This window comes from Lampetra planeri, chromosome 46 (genome assembly GCF_965212315.1).
Source record: "Lampetra planeri chromosome 46, kcLamPlan1.2.h2, whole genome shotgun sequence".
Lineage (NCBI taxonomy): Eukaryota > Metazoa > Chordata > Hyperoartia > Petromyzontiformes > Petromyzontidae > Lampetra > Lampetra planeri.
Window position 1 is genome coordinate 718,569 of NC_136152.1, and position 12,663 is coordinate 731,231.

At 55.3% G+C, this 12,663-nt stretch overlaps 1 protein-coding gene across 1 annotated transcript in view; it reads left to right on the plus strand.

Moving 5' to 3' along the window:
* LOC144733275 (very long chain fatty acid elongase 7-like) overlaps nucleotides 1-9,347 on the plus strand; it is a 46,694-nt gene extending 37,347 nt beyond the window's left edge. The window contains 5 exon segments of the mRNA XM_078615080.1: nucleotides 4,032-4,088; nucleotides 4,359-4,464; nucleotides 5,780-5,916; nucleotides 8,150-8,329; nucleotides 8,331-9,347. Coding sequence (XP_078471206.1) covers nucleotides 4,032-4,088; nucleotides 4,359-4,464; nucleotides 5,780-5,916; nucleotides 8,150-8,329; nucleotides 8,331-8,447 — 597 coding nt within the window. The 3' untranslated portion in view covers nucleotides 8,448-9,347.
* Nucleotides 9,348-12,663: the final 3,316 nt, after the last annotated feature.

Sequence of the window (12,663 nt, forward strand, 5' to 3'; positions counted from 1 at the left end):
TCGCCACCATCGCCACCATCGCCACCATCGCCACCATCGCCACCATCGCCACCATCGCCACCATCGCCACCATCGCCACCATCGCCACCATCGCCACCATCGCCACCATCGCCACCATCGCCACCATCGCCACCATCGCCACCATCGCCACCATCGCCACCATCGCCACCATCGCCACCATCGCCACCATCGCCACCATCGCCACCATCGCCACCATCGCCACCATCGCCACCATCGCCACCATCGCCACCATCGCCACCATCGCCACCATCGCCACCATCGCCACCATCGCCACCATCGCCACCATCGCCACCATCGCCACCATCGCCACCATCGCCACCATCGCCACCATCGCCACCATCGCCACCATCGCCACCATCGCCACCATCGCCACCATCGCCACCATCGCCACCATCGCCACCATCGCCACCATCGCCACCATCGCCACCATCGCCACCATCGCCACCATCTCCAACCACCACCATTGCCACCTCCACTTTCGCCGCCACTAAGGCCACCATCACAAACCCTCACCAATGCCACCTCTACTACCGCCACCATCGCCACTACCATCAATGCTACCACCACTTGCACCATTGCTACTGCTACTGCCAGTACCACCACTTGCACCATCGCTGTCACTACTACCGTCATCACGAGCATCACTGCTACTACCACCATCACAGCCACCCACTGCTGCAACCACTACACTACCACTACACTACCACTGGCACCATCACCACCGCCACCATCACTGCCACCATTAGTACCGCCATCTCCTGGCAATCGTTGCCTCGCTTGCCACGGCCCGGTGTGCAGGCCAGTGGGGTGGGTGGGTGGTTGATGTGAGATTGCTTCGCGTGAGACGGGGGCGGGGGGGGCAGTGGGGGGGGGGGGGTAAGGGGCGTTCGTTATTGCAGAATCGGCCCAAGGAATCTGGAGATACGAGTGAGAGAGATTTTTATGACATATTTAGGATGTAGCCTGTCACTGCCAATAACTAACGAAAACATTTCCCTCTCGAATGTCTACCGATTTCCTTGGGCCGATCCTTTTGGGGCATGGCACGTTGGGTTCGTCTTGAGGCGCTGCCACGTGTGTCGGTGCTTGCGGTAGATTTTTTTTGTTTTTATCACAGCCACGCACTGTCTTTAAACTTGTTTGGCACGGAATTCACGTGGGGGGGGGGGGTGCGGGGTTGGGGGGGTTCATCACTAAATAATAATTTAAAAAATATATAAAACATAGAGAGGAGAGTCTGTTGCTCTCTCTCCGGTACAGCGAGAAAGAATTGATTGTTTCGGAGTTTTTTTTTATTTGGCTCGTCGGTGGTTGTAGCCGTGGGGGGGTGGGGTAGGCAGGAGGGGGTAGGGTGCATTTGGCAGATAAATGAAGGGGTAGTGGTGGTGGTGGTGGGTTGTGTAATTCTGACTGAGCCGCGGGGAGAGGGGCGGTAGGAAGCGGGGGGGGGCTTTGGTTTGGCTGAGGTGTGGCGGAGTTTCTAAAGAGGCTGCCGATGAGTGCGGCGCGGTGGAGACAATCCCGGGCTGTGTCCGACATCTCGCGTGCGAGGATCCGTCGTCGCGTTCGACAACGCGGACCCCCAACGCCCCCTTTTATAGCATTGCCCAGTGATCAAGATGTACACGTCAGTCTATTAGCCCCCCCCCCACTCCACTTGCCCGTGTTCGCTGACGCTCATACAAAAGGCAAAGATCCCCTCCCGTGCCGTGTAGCCTCTCACAGGCCAGGTGGGGCAAGTGCTGGTGGTGAGTGGTCAACACCACGGCCGGCCCAGCCTTGGCTGATGTGTACACGCCGCAGCAAGTACTCCACTTGAGGCCGAGTCTGACCCCAAGGGAGACTCGGCACCGGTTCAGAAACGTTGATTCTGCACGTGGAGGGGGGGAAAAAAACTGGAGGACTCTGAGAAAAATCCACGCGACCGCGGTGAGAACATGCCAACTCCAAATATACGGGCATTGCCGGGGGTCTGGATCGAACCCACGACCTCCTGCATACAAGGCGAGGGAGATAACGTCTCACCACCGCGGCGCCCCCATCAACATCCTGGCGGTATCGCTGCAATCCTCGGATCGGTTGAAACAAACTTGGCGTTCAACGACAACGCGTTCCAACAACTGTTACGTTTCGCTCCTGCCGCACGAAAGAAGTTGAACTAAAACGTAAACTCGTTTTATTTTACCAGGTGGAGCCCACTGAGCTTGCTAGCTCCATTTTAGAAGCGACCTGTCCACAGTTGCCAGCTCGACGAAGTCTCTTATCACGTGGACATTTATAGCAGCCAAATACTCTCAACTGACTTTGATTGTAAATGCGGAGGGGAAAACCGGAGGAACCGGAGAAAAATTCACGCAACCACGGGGAGATGAAGAACACGCAAACTCCAAATATATACAGGGGTTGGGACCACTGGCGAAGCCAGTGGGGGGGGGGGGGGGGTGGCACGTGCCCCCCAATGATCCGATCGAAATTAGGGATTTCGATCGGATCATTGAGGTTTATTAGTAATAAATCGGAATTTTGCGACCCCCACTGCCACTGTGTAGCATATTATTACGTGCCAGGGACTCTATGAGATGATAGGACACTAGTCTGAGTCCATAATTGGCAACAAGTAACGGCAAAGCAGCTATAAGCGACTCACAGAATTGTGCGCAGTTGCGTTTACAGTATACGGCTTCAGCGAGCGCGATGCCGATCACACGACGCGGTTCGAATTCGACCCTCCATCGATGGCTGCGCCATCGCCGCACACGCGTCAAATAAAAAGCAAGGGACAAGTCCTTACTTCCTACAACTCCTCTATCATGTTTCATTGCTGGAGGGGTTGCCCCCCCCCCCCCACCTGAAAATCCTGGCTCCGCCATCGGTTGGGACTGAACCCACGAACCTCCTGCATACCTGGCAAGGTAGTTAACATCTCGCCACCACGGAGAAGAAACGAAACAACTTTGCGCCCTCTGGCGGCAGCACGGCCATGCTGAGCTCCCCACGGCCACGCTGGAATCAAAGTCTTTATTTGTCCTGGTTGGAATCCGATGAGCTATGAAGCTCTTCCTTTCTCACGGGTGTCCAGTAGGGGGCACAGGGGTCAGCAACGACCCGCCCACATTGCATTGTGGGAGCCGTCGTTGTATTTTTGGCTCCTGAACCAGCGTGGTCATCCCCACCGCCGACCCCCCCCCCCGCCAATGACCCAAGGGCCATGGCTCAGGAGGACTTTGTGTTTAGTTTGTTGTCCTTTGCCCGCACCTCCGATTAGCACTTTGGCTACGCGCGGTGCGAGAGAAGTTCAACATGCGTGTGTAGTGACGTAGGATGAGTCACTGGAGCGCGTGTCGCTGGGCGATTGGCAGACAATCGAATCGGGGGTAACAGCCCGTTCTTCGAGTTGCATCTGGGGGCAAAGCACGGAGCAATCTGGGGGATCCAGAGGGGGGCGGGGGTGGGCCCGAGGGTGCAGCCTGGCCACGCCGTTCACTCTAGAAGGCGGCGAGCTCCGACTCAGTCGGGGCTGCTGCTGCGGTGGGGAATGGAACTGGTCGTGCTGTAGTCGTCGTCGTGATCGTCTCCACTCTGCAGCCGTGTGGGTCTGGCATCGTGCTGGCTGTCCTGACCCAGTATGGAGTTATCCCCGAAGGCTGCCAAGGTCGCAAATAGAGTACCTCCAACTGGTGTCTCGAGTTTGGAACGCTACACGTACGCACATCCATCGGTAACGCAGGCAAAGGGCTGCACACGTGTTTTTCAAATCATCTAGAGAGCGTTTTGTCCGTGTCCATATCGAGGGTTTATTGTTCACCAGCGCGCGAGGAAAGACACCTGAGCAGCCGGTCAAGTGGTCACGCTTGTTAAGCGAAATAAACAGAACCCCTTCCCGTTCCGATTTTACGTACGCACGGAGGGCCGCACATCGGAAGCTTTTAACAGTCGCCGTTGTCCACTCTCCCCGCACTCTCTCCCTCCTCTCCCCACTCTCTCTCTCTCTCTCGCTCTCTCCCCCACAGATGGCGTGGACCTGTTGGCTCTTCTACTTCTCAAAGTTCATTGAGCTTCTCGACACGGTGAGAATAAGGAGGAGTGTCCCCCCCCCCCGCCCCCCGACCGCTCGCCACACCGGCCAACCACGCTATTCAACCAGTCCCGAAAACTAACTGCACCTACCAACCAGACTAATACTAAACCCAACCACACTAGCCAACCAGACCCTACCCCTAACGCTAACCATGATAACATTTTAAGGCAGAATTTCCCAAACCCTGCGACCCCTCTGACCCTCTGACCCTGCGACCCCTCGGACCCCGGCTGCCCGATTTCCCCCGCGCGCGGTCCAGGTGTTCTTCGTCTTGCGGAAGAGGAATGCGCAAGTGACGTTCCTGCACGTGTACCACCACACCATCATGCCCTGGACCTGGTGGTTCGGGGTCAAGTTTGCTCCCGGTGAGTGTCGCCAAGAGGTGGGGGGGGGGCGGCCCGTGGTCGAAAGGTTTAAAGCGTCGCGATGTTTTTGCTTCGAATAAACTTGCGTCGAACGCAACGACGTCCGTGTTGCCCGCTGCCGGGCGAATCGGTTTTGTCGACCGCCGATTCTGGAGGGGGGGCGGTGGTGGAGGGTGGTGGTGGTGGGACAGGAGCGGCTCTGAGAAGCCGGTGATGGAGCGCTGATGAAACCCCTGGGTTCAATTCCAGGTCGCCGGGGTGCAGCGAGGGTATTCCGAGTTTATTTTCGTTAGGCGAGGTGGTGAGAACGCGACGGACAAGGAGCTGTATCGTTCGCACGAGCGGCACCCCCCCCCCCCTCCCCATCCGTGTGTTGCCGAATCGGCCAGGAGCGACGGCTTACAGCTCGGTAACAGTGATGAAGCGACCTAGAAATCGGAACTAAAGCAACTGCATCGCAGCAGGAAACCGAAAATATTTTTGCGCAAATGAAATTTGCGTTTTGAAAATAGCGCGTTGAGTCTGCTCGCAAAGATCCGCAACACGGTTTCCACGTTCAATTACGGGAACACGGAACGGGGCTGTCGGAGGACCGCTGTTGTTCGAACGTGTAAACGGACAAGAACACACGCAGGCGTGCGTCGCTCCTGCCACACCACCCAGTCCTCGCTGCCACAAGCGCCGTGTCCACCTTTACAAGCAACCCAGCATGCACCTGTGTGCACGCGGATTGGAGCGGTATTGGAGCGGTAGCGAAGTGGTTAGTGCTACGCTGCGCTATGAACCCGGCGACCCGAGTTCGATTCCCGCTCGCGGCCACTAACACCAGCGATTATCTGAACCGGTCCTGGGCCTCCCAGAGGTCAACTCGGCCTCCAAATGAGCACCTGGTGTGGTGTGTAGACATCGCCAGTAGGGAAGGCGTGGTGTTAACACCCCCCCCCCATCCCCTCGTGCGCCGTGCCGGCCTTCGCAGATGCTCTCTTTCACAGCACTTGCCCCAAACGTACGTTAAGGCTATATGGGGGATCTTTGTCTGTGAGAATATGTTTTCCCCCTTTTTTCTGGCAACAAAACAGGTGTTAAGATGTTAAAACACCAAACTGAAACCTTTTTCAAGGAATCATGTCTGCATTAACCACAATACTTGGCCAGAATGCAAACAAAAAACATACTCTGATAATATATGCATTGTCTTTGAAACCGATTGGTCCACCTGTTTTGTTGCCAGAAAAAAGGGGAAAACCTATTCCCATATTTTGGTACTGGCAAAGGAGGTCCCATGATCTTTGTCTGTGTGCGTGAACGCGTGCAGGTGGTCTGGGCTCCTTCCACGGGATGGTGAACTCGTTTGTGCACGTCATCATGTACAGCTACTACGGACTCGCCGCCGCTGGACCCGCCTACCAGAAGTACATCTGGTGGAAAAAATACATGACCGTCATCCAGCTGGTACGTGCACGCCCGTACCTGTGCGTGTGTGTGCGCGGCAATTTCTCTTCATTGGCTGCGTAACGCTGTGTGGAAGCTACCTGGTCTGTCGCTCGACACGAAGCTTCGGGCCTTCTCGGCCACGGTCATTCCCTCCCTTCTCTACGCTTGTGAAACGTGAACCCCCCTAATGGAACATCTTCACCGGTTAGAAACATTTAGGCTGGCATGCCTACGATCCATCCTGGGTTTAACCAGGCTGGATTGTGTGAGGAGCTCACAAATCCTTGAAAGATCTGGACAAAGTCTCATCGGTGAGCTCCTCTGGCAGGCAAGGTTAAGTTGGCTGGGTCATGAAACCCGTAGGCCCAGCCACCACATGCCTAAACAGTTTTTGTTTGGTCGTATAGAGGGGGCTAAACGTGCGCGGAGAAGAGCTGGAGTGATGTGGTACGGGAGAATGTGAAGCTGAGTAGACTTGCTGACGACTGGTACCAGTGGTGTCAAGATCGGCTTCTGGAGGTGGCTTGTGAAGGACGCTACTAGGCAGTTGGAGGCAGTCACGCTTCATCAACAGCAGAGGGCAGAGGAGCGACGCTCGCAACAACAAGAGGAGCGCCGGGTGGCTAAAACACAGGAAGTTTGCACAGGTGGTGCATCGGCCAGTCATCTCGGTCAACCCATGGCACCTGGGTCTGTCCCTTGACCTCCTGCCAGCGGGTGTTCGACACTTCACGTGGCCTTAGCGTGCGCACAGCTTGGGGCAAGCGCCGTGGTGACGTCACCGCCACTTAGTGGCGAATGGCGGTTGTTGTTGTTGTGTGTGCTTTGGGGGAGCGGTAGTGGCAGTGGCTAGCACGCTGCGCTACGAACCTGGTGACCCGTGTTCGATTCCTGCTCACGGCCAACACCAGTGGCGATTATCTGAACCAGTCCTGAGCCTCCCCTCGGTTGACTCAGCCTCAAATGATGACCTGGTGCGGTGTGTAAACATCGCCACTGGGGAGACAAAGGTGGTCGCGTGTGGTGCTGGTCACCCACCCCCTTGTGTGCCATGTTGGCCTTCATAAATGCTCACTACCAGCACTTACCCTTAACAGTCTGTTCAGGCTATAAGGGGGATCTTTGTCTTTGTTTGTGTGTGGGTGCACCTTGAATACTACTAAAACTATGTTCTTTAGTTCTTTCGGTTCTTTCGGTAAAGTCACGTAGAAGGGAAGTAATAAAATAATAAAAATAAAGCGTAAATATTTTTATTATATAAAATAATAAAAATAAAGCATAATTATTTTATAATATATTATATTATATTATTTTATTATGTTTTATTTTTATTATTTTATTACTTCCCTTCTACGTGACTTTACCGAAAGAACCAAGAAGATGAATCCCTGCAGTCACGAAAGCTTTAAATCGAAATTTAAGTCACGTAGGTAGAAAAATAAAATAAAGTAATAAATAAATCGCGACGTGTCGATCGCAATACAAGCAGTCGTCCTCAGGCAGAAAAAAATATCCAGCAGTGGAACTACTGAACCAGCGAGAGAGCTGTTACAACAGCACGAGGTGATAGATGTGGTGATGGGCAAGCAGGCGGGGGAAGCTGGCTCAGCAGTTCCAACGCTGGATTATTTTTTCTGCCTGAGGACGACCGCTTGTGTTGCGATCGAAACGTCGTGATTTATTAATTTTTATTTTATTTTTCTATCTACGTGACTTTACCGAAAGAACTTAAGAGTATGGAATCTTGCTGTCACGAAAGCTTCAAATCAAGATTACAACTATGTTTCGATTTAAAGCTTTTGTGACTGCAGGGATTCATCTTCTTGGTTCTTTCGGTAATAAAATATTTAATTATGTTTTAATTGTATTATTTTATTATTTCCATTCTACGTGACTTTACCGAAAGAACCAAGAAGATACAACTGTGTTATTTACCAGGCAAGGCCTACTGAGCTGTAAAGCTCTTTTCAGAAGCGACCTGGCCACAAATGATAGCTCAACGAAGTGGCTTATCGTGTGTAAACGTACAGCAGTCGAATAACTCTAAACGCGTGACGTTCATTCTAAATCTGGAGGAGAAAATACTGGAGGACCCAGAGGGGAAAAAAAAATCCACGCGACCACGGAGAGAGAGAACACGCGGACTCCAAATATACAACAGGCGACGTCAGGGTCGCGATGGAACCGACGACCTCCCGCTTGTGACCTCTGCCTGTTGACCTTTCCCCCCCCACCCCCTCCTGCCGCACAGGTGCAGTTCGTGTTGGTGCAGGCCCACATCGCCCAGTTCTTCTTCCTCAAGGACTGCCCCTACAACTACCCCATCTTCCTCTACATAATTTTCGTCTACGGCCTCGTCTTCCTCATCCTCTTCCTCAACTTCTGGTACCAGGCCTACACCAAGGGCCTCCGCCCGCCTAAGAAGCTGGAGGGGGGGAGCGGCGGGCGGCGACGGGTACCGCCGTCGCCACGACGACAACCACCACCACCACGTCGCCAACGGCAACGTCACCAACGGGCAGCTCAACGGCAAGCACAAGGCCCAGTGAGGAGGGGGAGGAGCCCTCCGTGCGGTCGTCGTCGTCGTCGTTACGTGGAAAGTTCCGCGGGCGTGACCCGCTTGAGACGACGACGATGATGACGACGACGGTGATGATGGGGATGATGACGACATTAACGGTGTAGATAATGGTAAGGGACGACGATGACGACGACGATGACGACGATGACTTTGGTGACACCGAGGATCGTGGTCACAACCGATGTGACGATGATGTCACTCGGGAGCAGGATGATGACGATGACCGTGACGATGATGACGGCGATAAGCATGACGGCAATGATTGCGCTGAGGATCATGATGACGATGATGATATTGACAATGACCACAAAGATTGTGATGTCTTTTACGACAATGACGACGACTATGAAGACGACGTCAATGATTACGACAGACGACGACTGAGGCTGACGGCGGCAATAACGAGGACGGCGATCGTTAATGACAAGGTTGACAGCGATGACGACGACGACGACGACAATAATAATAAAAACGTTGATAGCGACAATTGCGTTAATGACCGGGACTGCGCACCAAGGTATTGACGACGACGACGATGATAGCAATGGTAACTGCAGAGGAGGTGGTGACCACGAAGTGACGACCACAGTGACGATGACGATGGCAATGAAGAAACGGTGACGACTCCTATCACGACCCAACAACACTGGTGGGGGAGCCGAACAACAACCCCCCCCCTCCCTAAATATTATTTATGACGCGCGCCGAAACCTCGTCACGGTGGAGAGAGAAGGGACGGGGGGTGCTGGGAGGTGACGCGGGAGGGGCGAGCTGACGATGATAACGAGGGCTGGGGGGGGGGGTGCCCGTGCGCGTGTTAACCGTTTGGTGGACGGAATAAAGAGGTGATCGCCAGGATGGAGTGGCAGTGGGTGAGCCCGTGGTCATTTGCTGAACCGAGGTCGGCGCTCGCGGCTCGTCGTGCGGTCGTACCGGCGTCGACTTGGTCCGAGGTGTCAATCCTCTCGCTCTTACCCGGCAATCGTTGAACGCCATCGCACGACGCCCGCCAATCGCTCCCTCCTCCACCGTCACCACCGTCACCTGCGTGGCTCTCGCGGCAGGTTGGGCTCCAGCCTTGCAGGCCAAGCCGTGGCGGTGGGGATGGGGGGGGGGCACGGCTGATGCTTGGAAACCGGAAACAAAGCTGATTTGCCAAATCGATTTTGTTTTTGACTCCGTACGTCGTGTACAAAACGAATGCGCGGGGCGGGGGGATGGCAGGGGTAGGTCAGAGGTCATCGTCGCGATGTGTGGGATGGCATGTTGACGTCCCGAGTTATTTAGATTTATTTTTCTCTGTCCATCGGGAGTTTAGTCGGCTCTGGGTCCGGTGATCCCAAAAACTGGGTGCGAAAGATTCCGGGGAAAAAAAACAAATAGCGGCGGCCGTGCCGCCGTGGCCTCTACCCATCCCTCGCGCGCCGTCCGCCAAGAAACGACTCTCCATCCCTTCGTCTGTCCCTCCGTCGCTCTGTGTCTCTGTCCCTCCATCGATCCATCCCCTCCGTCTGTCCCTCCGTCCGTTCGTCCATCCGTCCGGCCAACAACGTCCGAGTGAGCTCTCGCCCCGCGATACAATCGTCTTTGCGGGGCCCGGTGGAAGCTTGGCAAACTTTCCGAGTGTCAGTTTGATACCCGCTTTCTCCAGATCGAGGAGCACCAACCCCTCCGCTCCCCCCCCCACCCCTGTGAAGTTTAAAGTTAAATTTGGGGAGGGGGAGGGGTAGCCGTGCGTGCGTGACCAGATTTGTTGAACTTTATAGACGGATCGGGCGCAAGTTTTGTACGTGGGTTCGGTCACGCTCTCCGGAGCGTCTTATGATGCGGGAGAATACGGTGAATGATAGTCGTGATAATATGAATTATAATAATGATAATTATAGACAGATATGAGCTGGCGGATGGTTTAATGGATGCAAAACTAACACGGTAGATATTTTTCTCCCCCCCCCCCCCCCCTTTACAAAAATGGTGCTCTTTGTCTGTGCGTCGGTGTCGTCCACTGTGTCGCAGTATTAGAGGGCGACTTTGCTCGCTCGCCCGCCCACCCGCCCATCATCGCCCCGCTGGCCGTCGTACGAACCCCACGCTCCGCTCCGCGTGCTGGGGCTGCGTCGCGAACTGAGCCACTCGCCCGCTCGCTCACTCACTCGCCCTCTCGCTCGCTCACTCACTCACTCGCCCTCTCGCTCGCTCGCTCACTCACTCGCCCTCGCTCGCTCACTCACTCACTCACTCGCCCTCTCGCTTGCTCGTTCAGACGGCGCTGCCGACTCGGTCGCGCCGGTTCTTGATGTAGATTTTCTCGACGCAATTATTTTTTTTCTTTCTTTCATCGAAGCAGCAACGCGAGCCGCTAGTGCCTCAACGTCGGACGTCGCGCCGAACACCGCAGGGCGGCACGACCGCGGGGACGTACAGTAGGGAGCTGCACTCGCTACAAAGAAGCGCAAATCAATCCGTTCCCGTGCGTGCGCCCGCCAGCAAATGCCAAACTTCGGTGGCGAAAGTTTCGCGACGTTATTCCGCGGTCAATGAATGAATAACGGGGGGGGAGGAGGAGGGGGGTAATGAATGAACGAATGAGGACCTTTGCTTCTTTCTCGACGGTCGCTGCGTTGTTTGACGTCGCTTCGCCGTACGAGTGGTGGGGGCGCGCCCGCGATGCCCCCCCGCGCTGGCGAGTAGTGGAGACTCCGTCTCTCTCGAGACGGAACTCCGCTCCCTTTGCTCACTCGTCACGCGCCTCTCTCCGCTCCGGCGAGTCCCGCCTGACCCGAGCCGGTTATAGAAGTTACACATTCCCATGACGGTGCGGGCGGAGCCCAGTCCATTCCATTCCCAACATTTTAAAATCATAATCACCCCGGATATGCCCCCTTTGTGGTGGCGTTTTGGTTTGGGGTTCCGGCTTGATTTCACGTACACCCCTCCCTCGCCCGACGCACCGCATCCAGTTGATACCTCCTCTCTCTGTCTCTCTCGCTGTGCCCGTGCCTCCTGCCGCTTGCGCGCCGTCGACCTGCGTGGTGGGGATATTCGGTGGGAAGTGAAGCGCGGGTGACGTTCCATCTCCTCGGGCCGCGATCGTTCCACCGTTCGTTGCCACGGAGACGTGTGTCCCCCCCCCCCCCCCCCCCCCGGGGTCCAGGAAAATGTTGTTGGCCAGTTCTGCTTCGTTGTTCTCCTGTTTGCCCGTTTATGCTTTATTGTTGTTGTTGTGCTGCTGCTGCTGCTGCTTCTTCTTTCTCTCACCTTGTACAAAATAAAAAAAACACGAGAAGGAGAGATGTGGAAGGAGAGCCCTGGTGGATGAGGAGTGATTATGTAACCACTTGAATTTATAACGCTCTCTGGAGGACGCAAGGTGAATGTGCGAGTTTTGTGTGTTGCGGTTCGCGCGCTGGGCTACGAAACCCGACCACCCGGGTTCGATTCCCGCTCGCGGCCAACGCCACCCATTGACGATTATCTGACCCGGTCCTGGGCCTCCCCTAGGTCGACGCGGCCTCAAATGAGTACCTGGCGCGGTGTGTAAACATCGGCACCGGAGAGACGAAAGGCGGCCGGGCGTGGTTCGCCGGTCTGACATTGGTGGCTTGACGTGCGAGGCTGGACTGGACCTGTGTGTTGGGGAGATGTTCGCGCGTACGTGCTCACATCCTGCTGAACTCGGGTTCAACTCTTGGCCACGTCCAAAAGAAACCTGGATCGGACCTCCACGGCGAGGTTGGCTCTGCGCAAAATCGGCATCGACCACGCAGCATCGTGGCGCCGTGCGGTGAGGCCTTGGAACGTATTCGCGCCGGGAAGCCGAAGGTGTCCCGTGTGTCCGTGGTACTGGCCACACACCGCCTCCCCCGCACGTATCGTGGCCACCTTAATAGGTGCTCGCGAACGAAACCTACAACCTCGCCAGCGTAATTGTGTCCGTCAGGAGTGTGCGCATTGAATACCACTTTGTTAAAAGCCAACCGTCGTTGTGCTGTGCATATAGAGACCTCCCGAGTCACATGTTCAAATCCCCGCCTGGGCTTTGACACGGACACCATCATCATCATTTCGTCGGGAGTTCGTAAATGATGTACTACTTTGTGGGACGTCGACAGTAAATGTCCGGCGGGGGAGAAGAGGCTGGTGTCGCCCCCCGCCGACCCCCGCCATAGGAATGTGGAATTTCC